Source organism: Homalodisca vitripennis, chromosome 4 (assembly GCF_021130785.1).
Source record: "Homalodisca vitripennis isolate AUS2020 chromosome 4, UT_GWSS_2.1, whole genome shotgun sequence".
NCBI classification, from domain to species: domain Eukaryota; kingdom Metazoa; phylum Arthropoda; class Insecta; order Hemiptera; family Cicadellidae; genus Homalodisca; species Homalodisca vitripennis.
The window spans coordinates 106,201,015-106,222,296 of NC_060210.1; the positions used below are offsets into that span (position 1 = coordinate 106,201,015).

General features: G+C 32.8%; 1 protein-coding gene across 1 annotated transcript; it reads right to left on the reverse strand.

Annotated features, from left to right (window-relative positions):
- Positions 1-6,867: 6,867 nt before the first annotated feature.
- Positions 6,868-20,174, reverse strand: LOC124359905 (SPRY domain-containing protein 7). The gene is made up of 4 exons (XM_046813036.1): positions 19,773-20,174; positions 11,117-11,233; positions 7,812-7,972; positions 6,868-7,038 (listed from the first exon to the last, which is right to left on the reverse strand). The coding sequence occupies exons 1-4, from the start codon at positions 19,888-19,890 to the stop codon at positions 6,883-6,885; spliced, it is 552 nt and encodes a 183-aa protein (XP_046668992.1). The 5' UTR covers positions 19,891-20,174; the 3' UTR covers positions 6,868-6,882.
- Positions 20,175-21,282: the final 1,108 nt, after the last annotated feature.

The window sequence follows — 21,282 nt, forward strand, 5'->3', positions numbered from 1 at the left end:
TCCAGTTAGTAACTACGTCTTTAGATGTGTAAAGTGCAGAAACCTGCTCAATGGGCTGTTTAGAACCTTTTTGTGTAGAAGGCCCTGGTTGCACAGTGTTTACATCTACAGAAATTGATTGTACAATATTTATTTCTTCATCAACGGTGTCATAACAAGGGCTATTGTCATCAGACTGTTCTGTGTGCACGTCATCAATGTCATGTTCACTCTCATTATCGGTATCTGATAAATGTCATTGAAAAGAAATATCACCCTCACTTACATCATGTTCTTCCAGCCAGCACCGAATTTCATTGTCATTTGTTCTCTCCATCACTAAACATATGAGTAATGGAGCTTACGAGTGAAAATCCACTAACAAAAACACCAACACAACCAAACACTAAAACCACAGTCAATAATAAAACTAGAATGGAATGTTCTGTGATCACTCGCGCCGTTAGGGTCGTCTTAACACAGACACTGACGCGGTCGCTCGCAAAGTTAGGGCCAGACTAACAAAGGCGTGGGCCCAGACTTCCCCCACACCTGCAACCCCCCTCCCTCATTATAGATTCTCTAAAAAAAAGGGAAAGCGGGCCGAATATACTCTAGATAGCATATTTATAACCTGAGGCCCATACAACGAACATTAAACAAAATTTCTTTAACAACTAAAAATGTTAGGTTCAACCTAGCGCGAGTTCCCGTGGGGTAAGACTCTTATACTACCACACTTTGACTATTGTGATGTCGTAATGAGTGCCATGACCGTTGAGCAATCGGACAGACTCCAGCATGCTCAGAACTACTGTATTAGATATATTTTAAATCTCAAGACGTCATGAGCATGTTACACAATATTTTCAGCAATTGTCACTCATGAAACTTCATCAACTACGTACATTCCATATTATTTCTATTCTACATTTAATTATCAAGACCAAATATCCTGTCTATCTGTCTGATCATTTCAACTTTATCTCTAATATTAGACCTACAAGAAGGGGAGCCACATTACTATTAATTCCAATTCATCGTTCTACAATTTTTAATAAGTCATTTACTATTCAGGCTTGTCGCCTTTGGAATGCTCTTCCTGATGATATCAGATGGATTAAGGACCGTGCTTGCTTCGGGGCTTGCTGCTGGGGGGCCTGTGGGGATGACGGGTGTTGCTGCTTGTTGTGGTCATGTGGTCAATTGGTGTGTTAGAGTGATTGAATGTTTCTTGCTTCTTGCTCTTAATTTTTTAATTATCTTGTATTTATCATAAAATGTATAAAGTTTTTCTTTTGTATTTTAAGTATTCATTTAAATATATAGATTTTTACTTTAAGATAATTTCATTTTGTATAGGTTAAGCATTTTTGTTTTTTCTATTTAAAAAATAACATAATAATTTACCACAATTGTATTAAAATATTGTAAATTTTCTGTTTACAATATGAGGTTGAGTGGTAGAGAGGGCTTAATATCCCTAACTCCGCCTCTTTAATAAAGGCATATTTTGTTTTCATTTCATTTTATTTTCAAATATAGGTACAAATATGTATTTTTATTTCACCGTAACACTTTTAACACCCTTATTCTATTTGATAAGATCCTCGTACAAGCCAGTGGCCAATGAAGATGGGCACAATAAAGGTTAAAAGAAGATCGTCCTCTACTTTAAAAATTTTAAAAATCAATTTTCTCACACAATTTGACATAGGAAGAGAGATTGCACACAAGCCCCAGAATTGCAATGTCATCCTCCCCACACAGAAAAAGCCGAAAACGCACAAGCGTATAATGCATAATGACGTTCGGTTGCTATGATAACTAGTTTCAGATTAAAAACTTACGGCCCGAGAACAACACAGGGCAGCGTTTTACCACCAATTTTAACCCTGGAACTGGCGGTCATATTTCTCACAGTGGTGGAGTGTTTTTAGTACTTCATACATTTCCTTATATTTATTTTATTGTTACATGTTTACTATAAAGTACCTATGTGATATTATATATATTTTTTATTCAGCATTGTTCAAGGAACATTTTTCACATAATATAATTAAAACAAAAAAATATCCTCACTCTATCTCTTCACGAAAAAAATTTTTTTTATAAAAAAGAAAAGTTAGTTCAATGTTTTTGATTTGTAAAATTGTTGTTGTTGATATATAAAAAAGAAAGAGCATTTAATTCTGAGTAAAAATAAAACAACACGTAGTTTATGATGTACTTATTTTTACATGTGGTAAACGATACAAAAATCATACACTGACATTCGAAAGTGCTACTTACCAACAAAAGTAAGAACTTCAAAGCTCACTTGGATTTGTACAATCTTGTAACTATTAGTTCATATTAACCCTTTGAAGGCCAAGCCATAAATTCATTTGTACTTCTAAACACCCCAGCCATTATATCCAGATTACTTGCCAAAAAGGCCAGCCTCAAAATGGCCACTTTTGACACACTCCTACAAACACTGGTGTAACTCATCTATAAATAGTAGTATCTTAGTGATGTTTGTTTTGTTTTTTTATTTAGTAGTATATATAAAAAGCATCAAAATATATTTTTGTAACAATTAAACTTTTTATTATTATTATTTTTTATTTATTTTTTTCAAAAAAATTAGGATGTTTTTTTTATTTTTTGTGTTTGATTGGTGACAACTAGGATAAAAAAAATTATTTCAAGGAAACCATTATTATTATAAGAAAGTATACATATTTTCAAACAAAGTATAGAAAAAATCATATGGATATCTTCAGAAATAAAGTTTTTAGAAAATATTTTTATAGAAAACTACAACACAGCACACCACCATGCGAATCAACATGAAAGTTTGGTATAACAAGTGTTTACCTTGTAACTTCTTGTTTGTCCATAGGCCATGTGAATTACTGTACAATGGTCACCTTATAGTTTTCTCTTGTTTACACAATTGTCTTCAAACACTTTATACATGAACATTTAAAAATGTATAGTAATAATAATTATAGTTAACAAATCTATATACAATATTTACACGGTCTTTTGTGCTTCTTTATGCACATTTGTGTTTTATGGAAACACTCTGCATGTACTCCTTTGGTACATTTTAAACAATGCAGTCATGTTCTCCTTCTTTGATTTTTTGTACTGCAGACACAGCAATTCTTTTCTTTCTTTTCAGGAATCTTATCCATTCCAAACCGACTAAGGGGCATTTGGCCATCACCTCCTCCTAAATTAGCTGGAATGTTCTTAGCAATTAGCCAGTCTTGAGCAAGTGTCTCAATAACATTTATTGTGAAATTCAAACGTGACTTAGGTTTGTCTTTGCAGTTCATTTTTGTATAGAATATAAGAATTCAAAATCATTCTAGACAAAATATTGAATGTGATCTTACGCCATTATTTACGGTACGCCTCTCGTCTAGATATGAATATAACATCTGGTCCGTGGTGTCGATCCCCCACCCATAAATTTATTATACTGGTGGATCATGTCTGGTTTTGTTTTTTATTACCACTTTTGTTCCCTTATTCTTGCTTACTTGTACGTTAGCAGCTTTGCTATCAGAAGACACAAGAATCACCTGACTTTTTTGAGATGACTTCTCTCTATAAGCTAAACCTAAAATTTCCTTACTCCTCATGTATCTTTTATCCCCTACCTTGTATTTTCCTAACAATTCATCAGGGATTCCTCTCCTATTCTTCCTGATTGTACCTGTTTACAAATGTCATTTTTGAATATAAATATTCAATTAGAGGAATGGACGTGAAAAAGTTATCAGTATACAATGATAAGCCTTGTTCAGATAGTTCCCCATGTCCAATAATTTTGTAACTACAGTAAAAGCTAGACCTCTTTTTCTTATGTTTTTCCTGGTCTTCATTGCTTTTAGCCTCCTTTATAACAAAAGAATGCTAAGCAATAATTTGAGACGGAATCACACAGCACCCAAAGTTTGATCCCCCATTTGTGGTGCTTTTTGTTAGGCATATACTGCAAATAGTTGGGTATGATTTTTGGTTCCAACTAGAGACTCGTCAATGCTTAGATGCTGGTTAGGGATATAATATTGACGGAAAACTCTATTTAGCATGGTCTACAAGTGGCTGAAATTTTGCTGTGGGGTCATAATATGGGGTACCGAGTGTTTTGCCAATTTTTTATTGTCAACCATATGAAAAAATCTTAAAATATCTTCAAATCTATTTCTGCTGAACAATCGAGAATACCATGGTGTAACCTGAGAAGAAGAAGAGCTCCAGTACATATCTATAGAAGGTTTTTTATTCAGTCCCATATTCAAATTTGCTGCTATGAAAGCTTTCATTTCCGCAAAAGAAACTTTTTCCCATACCCTGTTCATTCCACTACTATTTATGGCATCTTGAGCATAGCGGTTGGTCTCGGTAACAAAATTTTCAATAAGGTTATTAGTTGAGAAAAAGCAGCACATACATAATGGGAGCTGAGTCTGGAGGTGGGCAATGTCTTGGACCAGGAATCTCATTGAATGAAAAATCATGTTTAGGCCTAATAGATGAATTCATCATTTTTCACTGACAGGAACCCATATTCTTTCTGGAGAATAGGCTAAGTCACTATCATTAGGAGTTAGCATTAGTACTACCCTTAGGCCTACCTCTAGGCCTTGGAATATTTGTTACACTAGGCCTAGGGCCTAAGCTAACATTTTGCTCAGAATCAGAACTAGAACTCACATCAAAAAATCTAGGCCTAGTTTGTAGGGGCAGACCAAATCTGGTTTGTGATGTAGACGGTCCTAAATTGGCAGGATCGAACGTAGGATCATCGTCCGTATCGTCCAAGTCACTAGTGCTGTCTTCAGAAGAAAAGAGATCATAATTGGAAGTGTCATTACTAATAGTCCTTACATTAGCATTTTGAAGACAGGAAAACAATGTGTCCCTCACTTACAGGCGATGCTTCACGACGTCTTTTGTTACTCATTGCTAAATGTAAACCAGAAAGAAACATTACTAAACTTCACAGCAAAATGTAACATAACCTCACATTACAACGTCTAAGAACAAAACCAAGTGTACAAAAGCCACAACGAAACAAACAGCTGCTACCAAAGAGAACCGAACATCTTGTTTGACACGTCACTCTGCCTTCTGAATTGCATCTTTCTACTGAACAAAAAAAAGTAAAAACATTTTATAATAATTATAATAATTTGAAAGGATATATGTTTACGTTTCGTTTGATATTATATTACAAACCGAAAATAAAGAGGTAAGGGAATAATTTAATCAAATGAAGGGTGCCGATTTCTCGGCGCGATGCCGTTTTCGAACTGATTTTTCTATGCCGATATCTCGGCTCACGGCCGTTTCGGAAAAGAAATTCGAGAGCCAGTATATCGGCCCGTGGCCGTCAAAGGGTTAATTTTCTAATTTTTTATTATATATTTTTTTAATTGTGTTCTGATTGAATGTCTAAATCCGAATCCTCATCGTTGCTTATTTCATGTTCAATTAGTTCTCGAATGTCACTTGAACGATCGCAGAAATTACGATCCATTACGTAAACACGCACAAAAAACTGACTATTAATATTATAGTCGAAATGTACATCGTACGCAAAATAAAAGTTTAAAAGTGTCAAAAGTTTATTAATATTATGTTATTATTATAAAACACTTTTAGAGGCTACATCTCTAACTGACTATTATTGTGTCATATACACAACCATCATTACAACGAACTGAAACAAACAATAAACCAGACAGATCACCATGCAGCTGACGAAATAACAATAGCCGAATGAACCAGTTGACTCACCGCTGCGCGCGTAACTAGCGCGGTACGCGGAAGAATGTAAACAAACAGTTTAGAGATTATAAAACGTATGGACATGTAACGAAACGATAAAATTATTTATTAGTGTATTATTTACATAAATTGAAACTTTCTCTTTCGATTGGTATCAATACCGACACTCTAAGATCATGTTTTAAGTACGTAATATTGAGAAATAAAAGACATATTAAAACACCCGATATCGGGCGTTTGCCAGTTCCAGGGTTAAGAACGTGATGGAGGTCAAAATCTTTGATATGGACGTTTCATACACATGTGGAGTCATTTTTACTATACAGTATTTCCTGTTTTACATACGGGAAGAGTTAAATGCTTGAGGTACCTAGTAGGTGCCCTAAACTTAACATTACTAATATTCTGTTTATTTATTCAATGAGCATTTTACAGTTTAAATGTTATGTTTTGAATATACCAGAAACACTCAGCACAACACATTTCATTTTGGCTGACATTAACACAAATAAATAAATAAAAGTTGTGTGTTATAAAACAACAGCATAATCTGTTACCAGCAAAAGCTAACACATCACTGTTAACAAGCACTCAGGCAGCAGAACTAGTGATATTACAGCGTAAAACATGGCAGTTTCAAGTGGAATTTGATTTTCTATTTGTTTACTAGGAATCGGGTTCAATTGACTTATTGTTAGGATGACTAATATTTGGAAATTAGTGTATTACTATCTACTTTTCTACTGTTTTCATGAACGTAAACTGTTTGTTGAAATTTGAAATAAAAAAAAATGTATTTGTTTCCAACTGTTGATAATAAAACAACAACACAACATTGTTTTATTTATGAAATATTATCTACAGATTACTATAAACCAGTTAATAAACCTTAATACAATCTATTTTTGTAAGACTTATTTCGTGTACAGCAGTTTGCGGAACATTTAAAATATTTTTCTATCTTTATTGACAAACAAATATATAAGTTATACTACATGATAATGTTGATGTAATTACGAAGATTGTTAAAAATATTCAACATAAACAAAGTGCCAGTGCAGAAGTACTATATATTTGTTATGCATTTTGTCAGTTTCAGAGTTCAATAAATTATGTTTTACCTACACTACTAACAAACAAACAGTGTGAAGTGCTATAGTTACCGAATAATGCAGGGTACACAGTTCCCCGTATTCCTGTTATTGGCCTTTCCATTGCCTTCCCATTGACAAAAAAGTTTAGCTCAATGTGATCAAATGAGACACCCTGAAACAGTACAATGATTAGTGCTAGTTACTGACCTTTCCATTTCCTTCCCATTCATAAAAACTTTTAACTCAATGTGATCAAATGATGAGACACCCTAAAATAGTACAATGATTAGTGCTAGTTATTGAATAATGCAATGCGGGGTACACAGTTCTACATATTCCTGTTATTGACCATTTCATTGCCTTCCCATTCATAAAAACTTTTAACTCAATGTGATCAAATGATGAGACACCCTAAAATAGTACAATGATTAGTGCTAGTTATTGAATAATGCAATACTGGGTACACAGTGCCCCGTATTTCTGTTATTGGTTATCTACAGATTTATGGATGCCCATTATAGTAATTATTTTGTATTATATTTCTCAAATACATAAGTTTAGCATCAGATATCGATTGATACAGTCATATGTCCACAATGTTAACACTTAAAAACAGTATGATACGAGTAGATATATAGTAGATAACTATCAAATGGTACAATACAAGTAATGGTCAGATCCAACAAACCTATCCCTACATGGTTTCAAACCGTCTAACTATCACTTCTTCAAAGAAATTTTTAGTGGTATTTGGTTTTGTAGTCAATATAGGTCAATAGATATATGTGAATGTGGAACAAGTGACTGATTTTGTTTACCAACAACAGGATTTCATAAATTAAAAATTAATAACAAAACATTTTGAAAGAAAAAAATATATTTTAAAACTTAAAAAGGTGGTTTTTGTCAATGTTTTCAAAAGAATAGTGGGCATGGAATAGTTACCAAAATATCTCCCTCAACAGCATTATTTGGCACTCTGTCAGTTTCAGTGTTGTTGTGACGTTGAGCTCCATCGTGACACAAAACCCACGACTCAGAATCACTGCCTCCCGGAGCCACATTCAGGTCAGTGTTACGAGTAGCCAGACCCACTCCCCATACTCCTGCAATATGATACACACAAATATCAGAATATCTCCTTCAATAAATTATCGTTTGCACTTCCCCCGTTTGGTCCCAGACATGAATGAACCCATAAGTTACTGTTTCCTGGAGGTTCAGGTTCCACTATTGCAGATGGGTAATCCTATCCTTCATATTCCTGCAACACAATACATTTATGATAACGTATCCGAAAATGGCATTCTTTAGAGCACTGCCACTTTTTAAAGCTTTAATCCTAATAATGTTATAAATGCAAAAGTGCGTTTGTTTGTTTGTTCTGCTTCCACACGTAAATTATTCAATTGATTGTACTGATATTTTACGTGGACATTCGTATGGCCCCTGGTATTAATATAGGCCTATTCTTATTTCGAAAACCCCTCCAGACTACGCCCCACTGGTCTTTAAAGTTGTGAAAAATCCCATCTTGATCTTTGAAGTTGTGTAGTATTAATTCAAAGAGCCTGTCAAATGTAATCAACTGTTCTATGTAAACATTGTTTTATGACTAAACAAACATGTGTTTAATTAATTTAACAACCATTTAGAATTTGTTTACATCTATAGTGTGTTCTTTACGGAGTCAACCATTAGTTTACACACTGTTTTTAGATTTTCAGTGGTTAGTTAGGATCTCGTCTATGTCAGAAAATTTCCTAAAACATAACATGGTTAGAATTTGACTCCAAAGACTCCCTTTGAAGCAGTTGGCAAGAACTATGATAGATGAAAGTTCGCTGATTGTACTTTCGAACTAATGTATCAATTCCAGCTCTAAATCTTCTAAAGTAATAAAAATATTTTTCAGTTTATATAGAAACAAACACATAAACACACGTCATTGTTAATGTACTTTAACTGTACATTTTTTGCAAATATTAAGTATTAGATATAAAAGACAAAGTTACTATCTAACATTTACTATAAATCTAAAGAGCCATATTATAAAACCCATCTTAGTTGTATTTTGAGAGAAGTAAGTTTCTCTGACCTTATACATATTTTTTTATTGAGAAACAAGATACAATGAACTATGGAACAAAAAATACGAAGACCAGAGTAAATTACACTGACCATAAATATACTTTTTTACATATTTTCTTAAACGTAGCAACAAGGCAAATTCAACATTGGCGTCGGAAATATAATTCACTTGAACCAGCAGTGGTCATACACGTAAAATGCATACAAATTATGTTTAAAGCAGCGGGTAACTGCTAGCAGTGCATATATAAAAGACAAAGTATGCATTTTGCAAAGACAAAGACTGTTATGAAACCCATCTTAGTTGTATTTCCACAGAAGTAGGTTTCTCAAAGTTGTGTTCATGTGTGTTTGTGTTTGCGTTTGTGTTTGTGTGTGTGTGTGTGTGCGTGTGTGTGTGTGTGTGGTGTGACAAAAGGCCAAATACAAAATAACTGAATCGTAAAATATAAGGGCTCTGTGGTGTAGTGGTAGTGCAATCAGCGGGCAAGTGAGAGATACGGGTTAAAGTCCCAATGGAGAAAGTACTTTTGAGCTAGAATATATATATATATATATATATATATAATATATATATATATATATATATAATATATATATATATATATATAATAATATATATATATATTCTTAATTGAGAAGAAAAGGAAGTCAACTAGGGAACAGGGAACAGACAATACTAAGACCAGAGTAAATTACAATGCCAATAAATATACACTTTAACATAATTTTTTGACTGTGTCAAAGTCAACAATGATGTCGCAAATATAATTCACTTGAACCAGAAGTTCTCATACAACTGCAAAACCTACAAAACTACGTGTGAAGCTGCAGGTAGCTGAATAAATGGCAGGCTTATATAACTTGCCTTACTAATAGCTTATTTAGGATCTTAATTATTATTTTGTACTTATCAAAATGATTTAGTCATTATTTTGTCATAAAGGCACATAAACTTTTCAAAGCACACTTCAAATAAGTATACCACTAGTTAGGCGGTATGTTTAAACCACCTCAGAAAGTTATCATGGGTGGCTCACTCATTTATACCTTCAATGTTTGAAAGAAACAATCAGTCGAATAAGTCACTAGCTCTACATTACATGATGGCTGATTGAAAAGTATCTGAGAAGTTACTTTGTAATGTTGGTTAATTGCATTGCCATGGACCAGATTATGTTGGACTAGAGCATACTTCTTAATTTGTTCTGAATCACTCTATTGAGATGACTTACCGTTTAATATAATTAAGTGTAGAAAATCTAATTACATTGTGAAAGAAACAGGATTTTCCGGGACACTTACCACGTTAAGTGATATAAAAAAATTACACCTGTCAATAAAAATCCTATTTTCTTTATGATCCTTCCATTATTAAAAACAAGTTATAACATGTTAGATAGTCATATTCATAAATCTTATTTAGATATTCGTCAAGAAGAGGTAATTGTATCATATACAATATCAGTAAAAACATTGTATGTTTAAAAAAAATTGAATTATTTATATAGTTAAAAAGTAATCAATAATGAAAAAAGTATTATTGTCTAATTTTGCTATGGCAATGAAGAGCTTTTGTTTTACTTTTACCATTATAAACAATATAAAATAGTTGAACAAAATCAAGTTTTATAAAATATTTTATCAAGGTATTAAAATGATTTCCTAGAAGATCTCAAATGAGCTAAAATAAATTATACATGCAGAGTAAAAAAAAAAACATATGATATTCATGGACGCTGTTGAATGAAGTCAAAGAATTCTGCCATGTCTTATACAGGGTGGCCTGCAAGTCAGTCTCTTAGGTTCTTCTTCAATTTGTTGTCGTTGAGACATAGAAGTGACTCTGGAAGAAAACTGTGAATTTTACAGTTAATGTAGGATGGTTTCTTTTCATACAATGCCATGCGATGAAGGGGTAGGATGTATTGTGATGCATGTCTGGTGTTGTGTATGTACACTACTTCCTGTAGGTAGCTCCATCACATCGATATGCAGAACAGCAGCTAATATATAGAGTGCAATGACTGTTAGGATTCCGAGAGATTTAAATGACTCTCTGCAGCTACATATTTGACCGAGATCTACCAATAACTGTGACAATATGAGAAATACAAACTTAATGCCAATGATGATCAATATTTAATTATAATATTAACCTGATTGTTGCAGTTTAACTTCAAAATAGGACTTGCTCTGGACTAATGGTGCAGTGCATAAAGTTCCTCCACTACCACAAATACGAAGTCCATTCTTGATGATGACTACTTCATGACCTGAAACAACAAAATTTTATTTTCATACAGTTCTAAATTAATTTAATACAGTAAACCATACGAAAAGCCCATTTTATTATAAAGGAGACATCGTATATTACATTGAGTTTCAATTAATTCATGAAGGCCTAGGCATTATATATCAGATATTACCAACAATTAATTAATGTAAATACTCTTATCACTTCTTATTACAATCAAAAAGAGAACAACGCTTATGTAAACTAGCATCACATTTATGATTGTTTGCTGTGATACCAGGGTCTTTTATCAACAAGTTTCTCGGCTGAAAATTACTATAATTACTCTTTTCTGTTTCATCTCAAACTTACATTGGAAGCTTTCTTACCATTACCAGACTATTATGACCAAATAAACCTGTGAGATGGTGCCTACTTTTTTTCATGCACCTACTTCTAAATTGCAAAACTTTCTCAGAAAGACTAATGCCAACTACCCACTTTAAAGTTCATGCACATGCAACTATTTTGAATCACTAGGATACACAGATCCTACAAATCAAAAAGCTCGTTTAAATAATTTCTTGCACATTTATTATCAATCAGTTTTGTACAAAATAAGCTTTGATTACTGTATCACATCTCTGTGTACTGTAAATTAATATAGACATTGATTGTGTTCTAACAATATAATATTCTAGATAGAGATGTATTTATTTCAATATTAAACAAAATCTGGATTTTAAGTCCTTTCAACTTATTGTTAAGCATTAAGGAAGTGGACAGCAGGTGTACTGGTTACAAACTACCTACTATTCATAGTGTGGATATTGAAGATTTTCAAATTTACAAATCTCTCCTTACATTGAGCAGAGAAAATGGTCCTAAAAATTGCAATAACTGGTAGTGGTAGTGCTATTACCTACGCATTTGTTTATCTTATGACTTATTCCGACCACAAGAAATGTCAAGAATTATTTATTATATCATGAATGCAGTGACCCACTGATCTTTTAAAATAAGTATTCTTGTTGACATATGGGAAAACCTATTCAAATTAAGTTTAGGCCTATGGGTATATAAATAAGTTTCACTTTAGGAAACCTTTAAACTTACAGCCTTGAAAGGCGAATCCATGACCTAAAAATAAACAATTCCTATAAACAATTACAATTTACGTGCTGAGCCTTCGAAGCCTGGTATTAAATATTAATGAGTGAACATATATTTTTAGCTAAATCTAAGCTTTTAATCTCTTATAGTGGAATTTGCAGTGTAACACTAGTAAAACTTACTTTACCTATTTATTGGCTAAAGTCTCCTTTGGTGATGGAATTAATACTGACTTAAAGAACACAAAATTATCAATCTGTCACCCCCAAGCTACACTGCTACATTCTTGTAGTTTAAAATTGATAAAATGCAAGGTAAATCCTTGGTTAGTATAAGATTTATGACAGGTCTGCGGAAGTTGCTGAAGAATTGTACTGTGAGGTACCTACCGTAATGCTATTGACCTTTAATAATGTTATTGTACTCTGTATAGTTCAGAGGTAATATTTTGTCTTTCTCTGATAAACTCTGTAATAGAACTAAAATTGTTCCGTAAGATATTTTAATTTATCTTACACAACATAACAGTTCTAAATTTAGTAAAATTTAAAACACACAAATCTATTTTATCCAAAACTATTGTTTCATAAAAAAAATAATTAATCTCTTCACAGAGCTATCATATACATAATCCTCAAGAACAAAATCTCGTGTACCAAGTGAAAAGTGGAATTAAGTTATTTTGTTTATTTATTAGAAATTCCTGCCATAGACTATGTTAATTAACTTCACCACTTCTATCAAATAGTTGGTAGCAATCATATGATTATATCCAATTAAAATATTTTTCGTCAAAGCATGCTTCACTAAATTAGTAAAATTAATTGCTTGATTAACCATAAATCAGTAGAAACTTAAAAACATTGCTTATCAATAACAAAATAAACATCTGTTTATTATTTAAAAATTAGTATTACCTATTAAATATAGGTACATTATTGTTTAAGGTTCGATAATCTATAATCTACTACTATCGATTAATGAAATAAATTATTTAGTACTCCTTAAAACATAGCCTACCTATACATTTTCCATTACTTTGTCTTTGGAATACTTTAAAGTACGGTAATATTTATAAAGTATAATTTAAAATTGTAGGCCTAAATGTAGTCTATATAAGGGTCATCCCATATGAAATCAACACACTAAAATACAAAATTTTACTTGACCACCTCAGAATTTGACGAAATTTGGTATGAAGGTAGTCCTTATAGATGAGGAAAATAGCCAATTTACCCCCAAATACTTCAAACGGTTTCAAATTTACAGCTATGTGAAGTTTCTCAAATACACCAAAATACCGGAACCAATATATTTTGAAATCATAATAACTTTTCTCCTAATCAAGCTAGAGAGATAAGAGTGATGTCACTTTACTCAGTTTTAAATGATCTTTCTTTTGATATACAACACAATATACTTTATAACAAAAAGTTTTAAAAAAATTCAAATTCTAGATTTTTAGTTTTATTTAGAAAAGTGCATTTTTAAACTTTTGAAAAATCCTATAAATAGTTTATATTTTTGGTAAGTTATTCTAAAAATTTCAAAATGGGTGGCTAATGAGTTCATAATTAAATAATAATTTAAGAGAGAGTGTTTACTAATTTTTGTGTAAAAATGTCATACTTTATAACCTTAATTTACTTAATTTCATTATGATGGTAATTATTATAACTGTCGTCATTGTAATTTGAGTACTTAAAAGAGGTACTTACAAAAATAATTGTTTTTATTTCATAATGCACTTTATTTGAAAATGTAAGCAGAAATTCATAAATAATAATTAGCAGGCTCTTATCTAGATGATTCTTCAAGTCAGTGCCCAAAAAAGATTTGTGATGTCAGATGTCAAAAAGACCCATTTTATGACAAAGTATGTACATCAAAAACCTTCAAGTGTTAAACCAAGAACTGTCTGAGATAGACTGGAACCAAGTATACAATGCTCCAGATGCTGAAGAAGCATTCAATTCCCTCAACTCGGTTGTTAGAAGAGCACTAGACAATGCATGACCACTAAAGAAAACAAGGAAAAACCAAAACACACACTGAAGTTTGAATACCATGAAGAAGTTCAGATGCTCAAAGACAATTTTCTCAGAGCCTTACACGTTTATGAAATGACAGGAGAACCAACTGACAAGGAATATATGACAAATAAGAAGAAACTTTATGACTTGAAACTCAGAGACCTCAGAAGAAAATGTTGCAGCAGAACATGTCCACAAATCTGACAACAAATCAAAAGCTCTATGGACCATTATCAACTTAGAGAAATTGTCAAAGAAGACTTCTGGCTTTTTATCAAAAATCAAAATAGAAGGAATAATGGAAAGTAATCCCATTTTAATAGCAGAACGTCTTAATCAATACTTCTCTGAAATAGCAGATTTAACCCTTAAGAATAATAGGAATCAACTTCAAAATTTAGTTTCAGCTGGCTCCCCACACATCCAATATCACACTGTTCAACCATTGCTCAACTTTGCATAAACCACAAGGGAAGAGATAATTAAAGTGATTGGCTCCCTTAGATCTAAGCTATCGTAGTATGGATTAAATACCAGCAATAGTAGTTAAACACTGTGCACACCAACTAGTCAATCCACTTACAAGCATAATCTTTCAGTAAAGGTCAGTTTTCCTCTCTTCTAAAACTTTAAAAAAATATACCCAAAACACAAAAAAGGCTCTACAACTAGAGCTGAAAACTACAGACCTATTTCTCAGCTCTCTACTTTCTCCAATATAATTGAGAAAATTGTACTGTCAAGAATGCTGAAACACTTAGAAGAACAAGATCTTATAACCACAAAACAACGTGGTTTTTTAAAAGGCAAATCAACAACCAGTGCCTTAACAAGCTTAGTCGAATCTATTCTGGATGAGCTGGAAGAAAATAATCATGTTGCAGCAGTGTTATTGGACTATAGTAAAGCATTTGACTGCTTGGAACATGATTTGATTATAAAAAACTCATCCCTGGGCTTTAAAGGAAGATCTATAGACTAGATAAAAGACTATCTCAGAGGACATAGTCAGACTGTAGAAATTCAGAACACATCAAATTGAAATAGAACTACATTCAAATCCAAACCAAGACCAATAAATAGAGGAGTTCCTCAGGGCTCAGTATTAGGACCCTTCCTTTTTGTGCTTTTTACAAACAACTTCCCTAATTTCATCAGTGACTGCAATATTGAAACTATTGTTTGCTGATGACACTACTCTACTTATAAACAATATAACAGCACATGGACTTAACTCTGATATAACTAAAACAACTAACAAAGCACTCCAGTACTGTTTTCAGAATGACTTGGCAATAAGCCCATCCAAAACAAATCAATTAAATTTTAGTAGAAGACTTGAACCTCTACTCAATATCAATGACATCACAGTGGAGGACAAATCTAAACTATTAGGTTTAACTATTGACAAAGGTCTATCCTGGAATAAGCATATTCAAATATTGAGTAAAAAGCTTGGATCTGGTATTTTTGCAGTGCGTAGGATAAAATGGATAGGGGGCTGGACGCTGCAAAAGTGGCTTCCTACGCCCTAATAGAATCCCACATTCGGTATGGTCTAATGGTTTGGGGTGACACTTCTGAACAAAACCTTAACAAAATCCTAATACTTCAGAAGAAAGCAGTGAGGGCACTAGCAGACCTTAGTTCATTAGAGTTGCAGAAGTGCATATAAATCACTTAAGCTTCTGACAGTTGTGTCTCTGTATATATACAGGGTGTATATTATGTCTGGAAACACCCAAATATATCCTTTAATAATTTAAATATAAATTTGAAAACCTCTTACAATCGTGATAGAGATTGGGCATCTACTTTTTGGAACAATGTTTTGTTATGTCACACCAACGGGGGACGTCCTGCCGAGGGTATCGTGAATATTCTTAATGGAAGCCTATACCTTGTGATACATAATTTTAAAGGTAATAGCTTACTGAATTGAATGCCACAAACCGCATCTCAAGGGAATTATTCTATCAGAAAAATAGAGCATTTTTAGTATTGAAAATTTACTGATGTTCAACAATGTAATTTTAACATGGTTCTTGCCACAAAATGTGTTACACTAATTTTTTTAAGCATTTTTTTTAAATGTTCAATTAAAATAAAACAAAAATTTCATTTTAAGCTGGTTCTATTAGCACAAATTTGCCAGTTTTTTATTACAGTACAATTATGGAAATACTTATGTTATTGATTTCTTATTACAAATAAAAAATAATGTATGCTGTTAGAAAAGTCTTACAACAAACGTTTTTACCTGCATTTGGTGTCAAAGCAATTGTTCGAACTGTGTTCCTTCTACGGTTTGACAATGAGCCAATCTTGTGTAAAATGATTCGACAGAGTTGCCTAACATTTCTTCAGTTATATCAAAGCAATCTCCTCTATAATCCTGTTTCTTAGTGTCTTCCAAATTATGAGGCTTTCTTCTATAAACATTGGATTTTAAATGACCCCCATAGGAAATAATCGATTGGTGACAAATCCGGAGATCTTGGAGGCCATTCGATTTCTCCTCATCGGCCAATCCATTTATGAGGAAACCTTAAATCCAAATAATCTCTTACCTGTCTCCCATAATGGGGTGGAGCACCATCCTGCTGAAACCATACATTATCAAAGTATTCTCCTGATGCAATTTGAATAGCTGGGATTATTTCATTTTGGAGCATATTGTAGTAAAGTTCGGCATTTAAATTTCCATTGATGAAAAAGGGTCCAACAATTTTGTTACCTAAAATTCCACACCATACGTTCAGTTTTTGTGGTTGCTGTGAATGGGACTCAGTAATCCAATGTGGGTTTTCACTAGCCCAGATTAACGGCAATTGTGTGCCTGTTAACATTGCCATTTAGGAAAAAAGTTGCCTCATCAGAAAATAGTATGGTCAGAAAATCTCTATTGTCATCACATTTGCGCATCACAAGTTCACAAAACTCAACTCTTCTGTCGTAATCATCCTCACTTAACTGTTGGACTAAATGAACTTTAAATGGTTTGTATTTATTAATTTTCAAAATCTTACTCACAGACATAGGGTGCATATCATGTTGCTGTGCAGCTTTTCTGAGCGATGTGTGTGGGTCTTCAATAAATGTTTGCAAAACATCTAGTGCATGTTCTTCATCTGTTGCAGATTGTATCCTACCCGACTTTGGCCGATTACGTACACTCCCTGTCATTTCAAAACGCTCAATAGTTTTTGATATTGTTGAAACACTTATGGGATTCCTTTCTGGGAAAGTGTCATTAAACAAATTACAAACTTCCCGATAAGATCTTTGACGATCGCCATATCCTCGCATCATCAACAGAGTTAATTCGTTCTCTTTCAGACAATTCCATTAAAATGCCAAATAAAAACTGAACTACTGTAATTAGATAACTTGTTGACAGCAATGCTTCAGAGACACTGATTAACTCGACAGGAATGATATGACCTTTGTCCATTTGTAATTCCCAAGCTTAGACCTGTCTAGTGAAAGCTCCATGCTCAACTAACTGAAACCTGTAGACCAGATGATTAATAACACAATAATGTTTCTCATAGGCTAGTGACCTTTGTCTCTTTAAACCTTCCTGCTGACTGGAAAACACCAAGTACAGATTCATAAGTAATCAGAGGAAAGTGACTCATAAGTTTTTATTCATTGTAAGCTGGTAAATTTTGTACTAATGAAACCAGCTTAAAAATAAATTGTTTATTTTATTTTAATTGAACATTTAAAAAATGCTAAAAAATTAGTGTAACACATTTTGTGGCAAGAACCATGTGTTAAAATTACATTGTTGAACATCAGTAAATTTTCAATACTAAAAATGCTCTATTTTCTGATAGAATAATTCCTTTGAGATGCGGTTTGTGTGGCATTCAATTTCAGTAAGCTATTACCTTTAAAATTATGTATCACAAGGTATAAGGCTACCATTAAGAATATTCACGATACCCTCGGCAGGACGTCCCCCGTTGGTGTGACATAACAAAACATTGTTTCCAAAAAGTAGATGCCCACAATCTCTAATCACGATTGTAAGAGGTTTCAAATTTTATATTTAAATTATTAAAGGATATATTTGGGTGTTTCCAGACATAATATACACCCTGTATATATATATACTAGCTGTCTTCCCGCGGCTTCGCACGCTTTTCGTAAGTTTTTGCCCGCGTATGAGCATTTCTGGTTGAAGTAAATTATATTTCCAACCCCGATGTAGATTTTACCTCGATGTCACGATCAAGAAAATATGTCAAAAATGTATTGTACATGCATAATGTATTTTATTACAAAGTGGTCTACCACTCAACCTTTAAGTTCAACCAAAAATTTAGTTTAGACAATTATACATCATAACTTAGCGCCTTCAAATAGTGTTTCACTGTTTAATATACGTATCTATCTCGTAATTGCAGGTTATAATGTGCAGGCGCTTGAAAACTTTTCTCTTCATTTTATTCGTTTATATTCACGACATAAGCGAATAATTCAGATAATAACTATCCTATCTTCTAAGTTAGACTAAATTACGGATACATGTGAAATTTGATTGAAATTGGTTCAGTCGTTTTGGAGTTTATTGGCAACATACATCGTGACTCAAGATTTTTTATATATATAAGATATATATATATATATATATATGCAGTGGTCATATACACAGATCAAATAGACTTTGCAAAAGGAAGTGATGTACACTACTACAACACTCGTAGAGCTAAAGAATATATTCTACCAGTAGCCTACATCACACCACTAAATACAGTAAGAAACCCTCTTACATTGGACGCAAGATCTACAACTCTACCCTCTGGATATGATGAATCTTACTGGAAGACAACTTAAAAATCAACTCAAAGACTGGCTGGTGCAGCGACCTTTCTACGCCCTAAATGAATATTTTGACTTAGTAAAGGACTCAAACAAGACTGTAAAGCAAGATTCAATTTTGTTCTACTTTTGTAATGTATTGCATTTTAAGCTCAACACCATGTTATTTCTTGAAGAAATTAACAATAAAGAATTCTTTAATTTTATTTGAAAAGAAAGCACCTGTACAACTGAGTAAAATTACACCACTCCCATATCTAGCTCGATTAGGAGAAAAGTTATGATGACTTCAAAATATGTAGGTTCCGGTTTTTTGGTGGATTTTGAGATACTTTAAATAGCTGTAACTTTAAAACCGTTTGAAATATTTTGAGGAAAACTGGCAATTCTCCCAATCTAATGAGGACTACCTTCATAACAAATTTTATCAAATTCTGAGGTGGTCATGTTTATACTCAGTGTTGATTTGATTATTTACTTTGCTGATGAAAACTGAGAGCCAAAAATCTTTGCACTTTGTTTTTTTTTCTTAGTAAACAAAAAACCATGGATAAATTCTGCGTAACCTATTTTTATAAAATAGGCTAAATCAAACCAACTTACCCATATGTGAAGTGTCCAATACAATAGGGTTGTTAATCTCAGGCTTTGGTATATGCTGTGTTGGAAATCCTAAGCCATTGAAACAATTTTTGAAACAACAGAGCATTGTCAGAGACATTTATTTACTTATAATATACAAATATTGTTATTAAAATAAAACGGTAAATGCCGAATAATATAAAAATGTCCTAAAACAATGTAGCGGTTTGGTATAAGAGGCGATTATCATACATGAAAATACAAACAAACTCCTGGCATATTAAGATTAATCTGTAAAGACTTGATATAGATTTTAGAAATTTTATCAAAAGCTAATTATAATACATGGTAATCACATTTTATAACGTACAAGACAACTACAACGAATGACAGCCAAAACAAACAGACTTCAAATCATATGTTCTTTTGGCTGGTTGTGTTGTTAAATATTTTTTTTTTTCATTCTAGCCATGTCACCAATCCCACATTCAAATCTGCACTATTAAATAAAGACTATAACTGCTAAAAAGGGTTGTATTTCAGTTTTAAACTCCATTATTAAATAATTTTGCTAGGTAATTTATATGATTTTTTCTCTTGGAACAAAAAAATTATTTGCAGTAAAAAATGAAGGTAATTCTAAGCAATATATGGGTCAACCTCGATTTTTCTCATATTACAATATAATGTTCCAATAGTCAATTAGAAAAGGAAATGACTAGAATTTCTTGCCGGAAAGGGAGCAGGCAACTCATATTACAATATAATGTTCCAATAGTCAATTAGAAAAGGAAATGACTAGAATTTCTTGCTGGAAAGCAGTTATAGGGAGCAGGCAACCGCGAGAATTACCTATTATTGATCAGGGGCACTGACGTGATCTGGGCTTCAAATTTGGAACTACTCGAGTTAATTTTTTTTGTAAAGAGCAAGCAGCGCGAAGCGCTGCGCAGCGGGCAAGCATCGTGCGTGATCTTTGTATATACTGAATTGATTCAGGCCAAAGGAATGACACAGATTCCTTTACCAGATTTTTACAGAGATTTTGTATTGGGCGGATTATATTGGTTTACTTTGCTTTCCAGCATGTAATTATGTGTTTAAAATTGTTTTACATACATTACCTACATTATATTGTAATATGTAATAACAATTTATCAGAAATTTTTTAATAAAAAAAAGGATATCGTGCTGCGCAGCGGGCACGATGCCTGCCCGCTGCGCAGCGCTTCGCGCTGCTTGCTCTTTTAGAAAAAAAAAATTAACTCGAGTAGTTCCAAATTTGAAGCCCAGATCACGTCAGTGCCCCTGATCACTAATAGGTAACTCTAAGCAATATATGACCGTCTGGCGGTTGCCTGCTCCCTATAACTGCTTTCCGGCAAGAAATTCTACTCATTTCCTTTTCTAATTAACTATTGGAACATTATATTGTAATATGAGAAAAATCGAGGTTGACCCATATATTGCTTAGAATTACCAAAATGAAATTTGTAAAATTATATATTGCAAATCTCATACCAAATATACC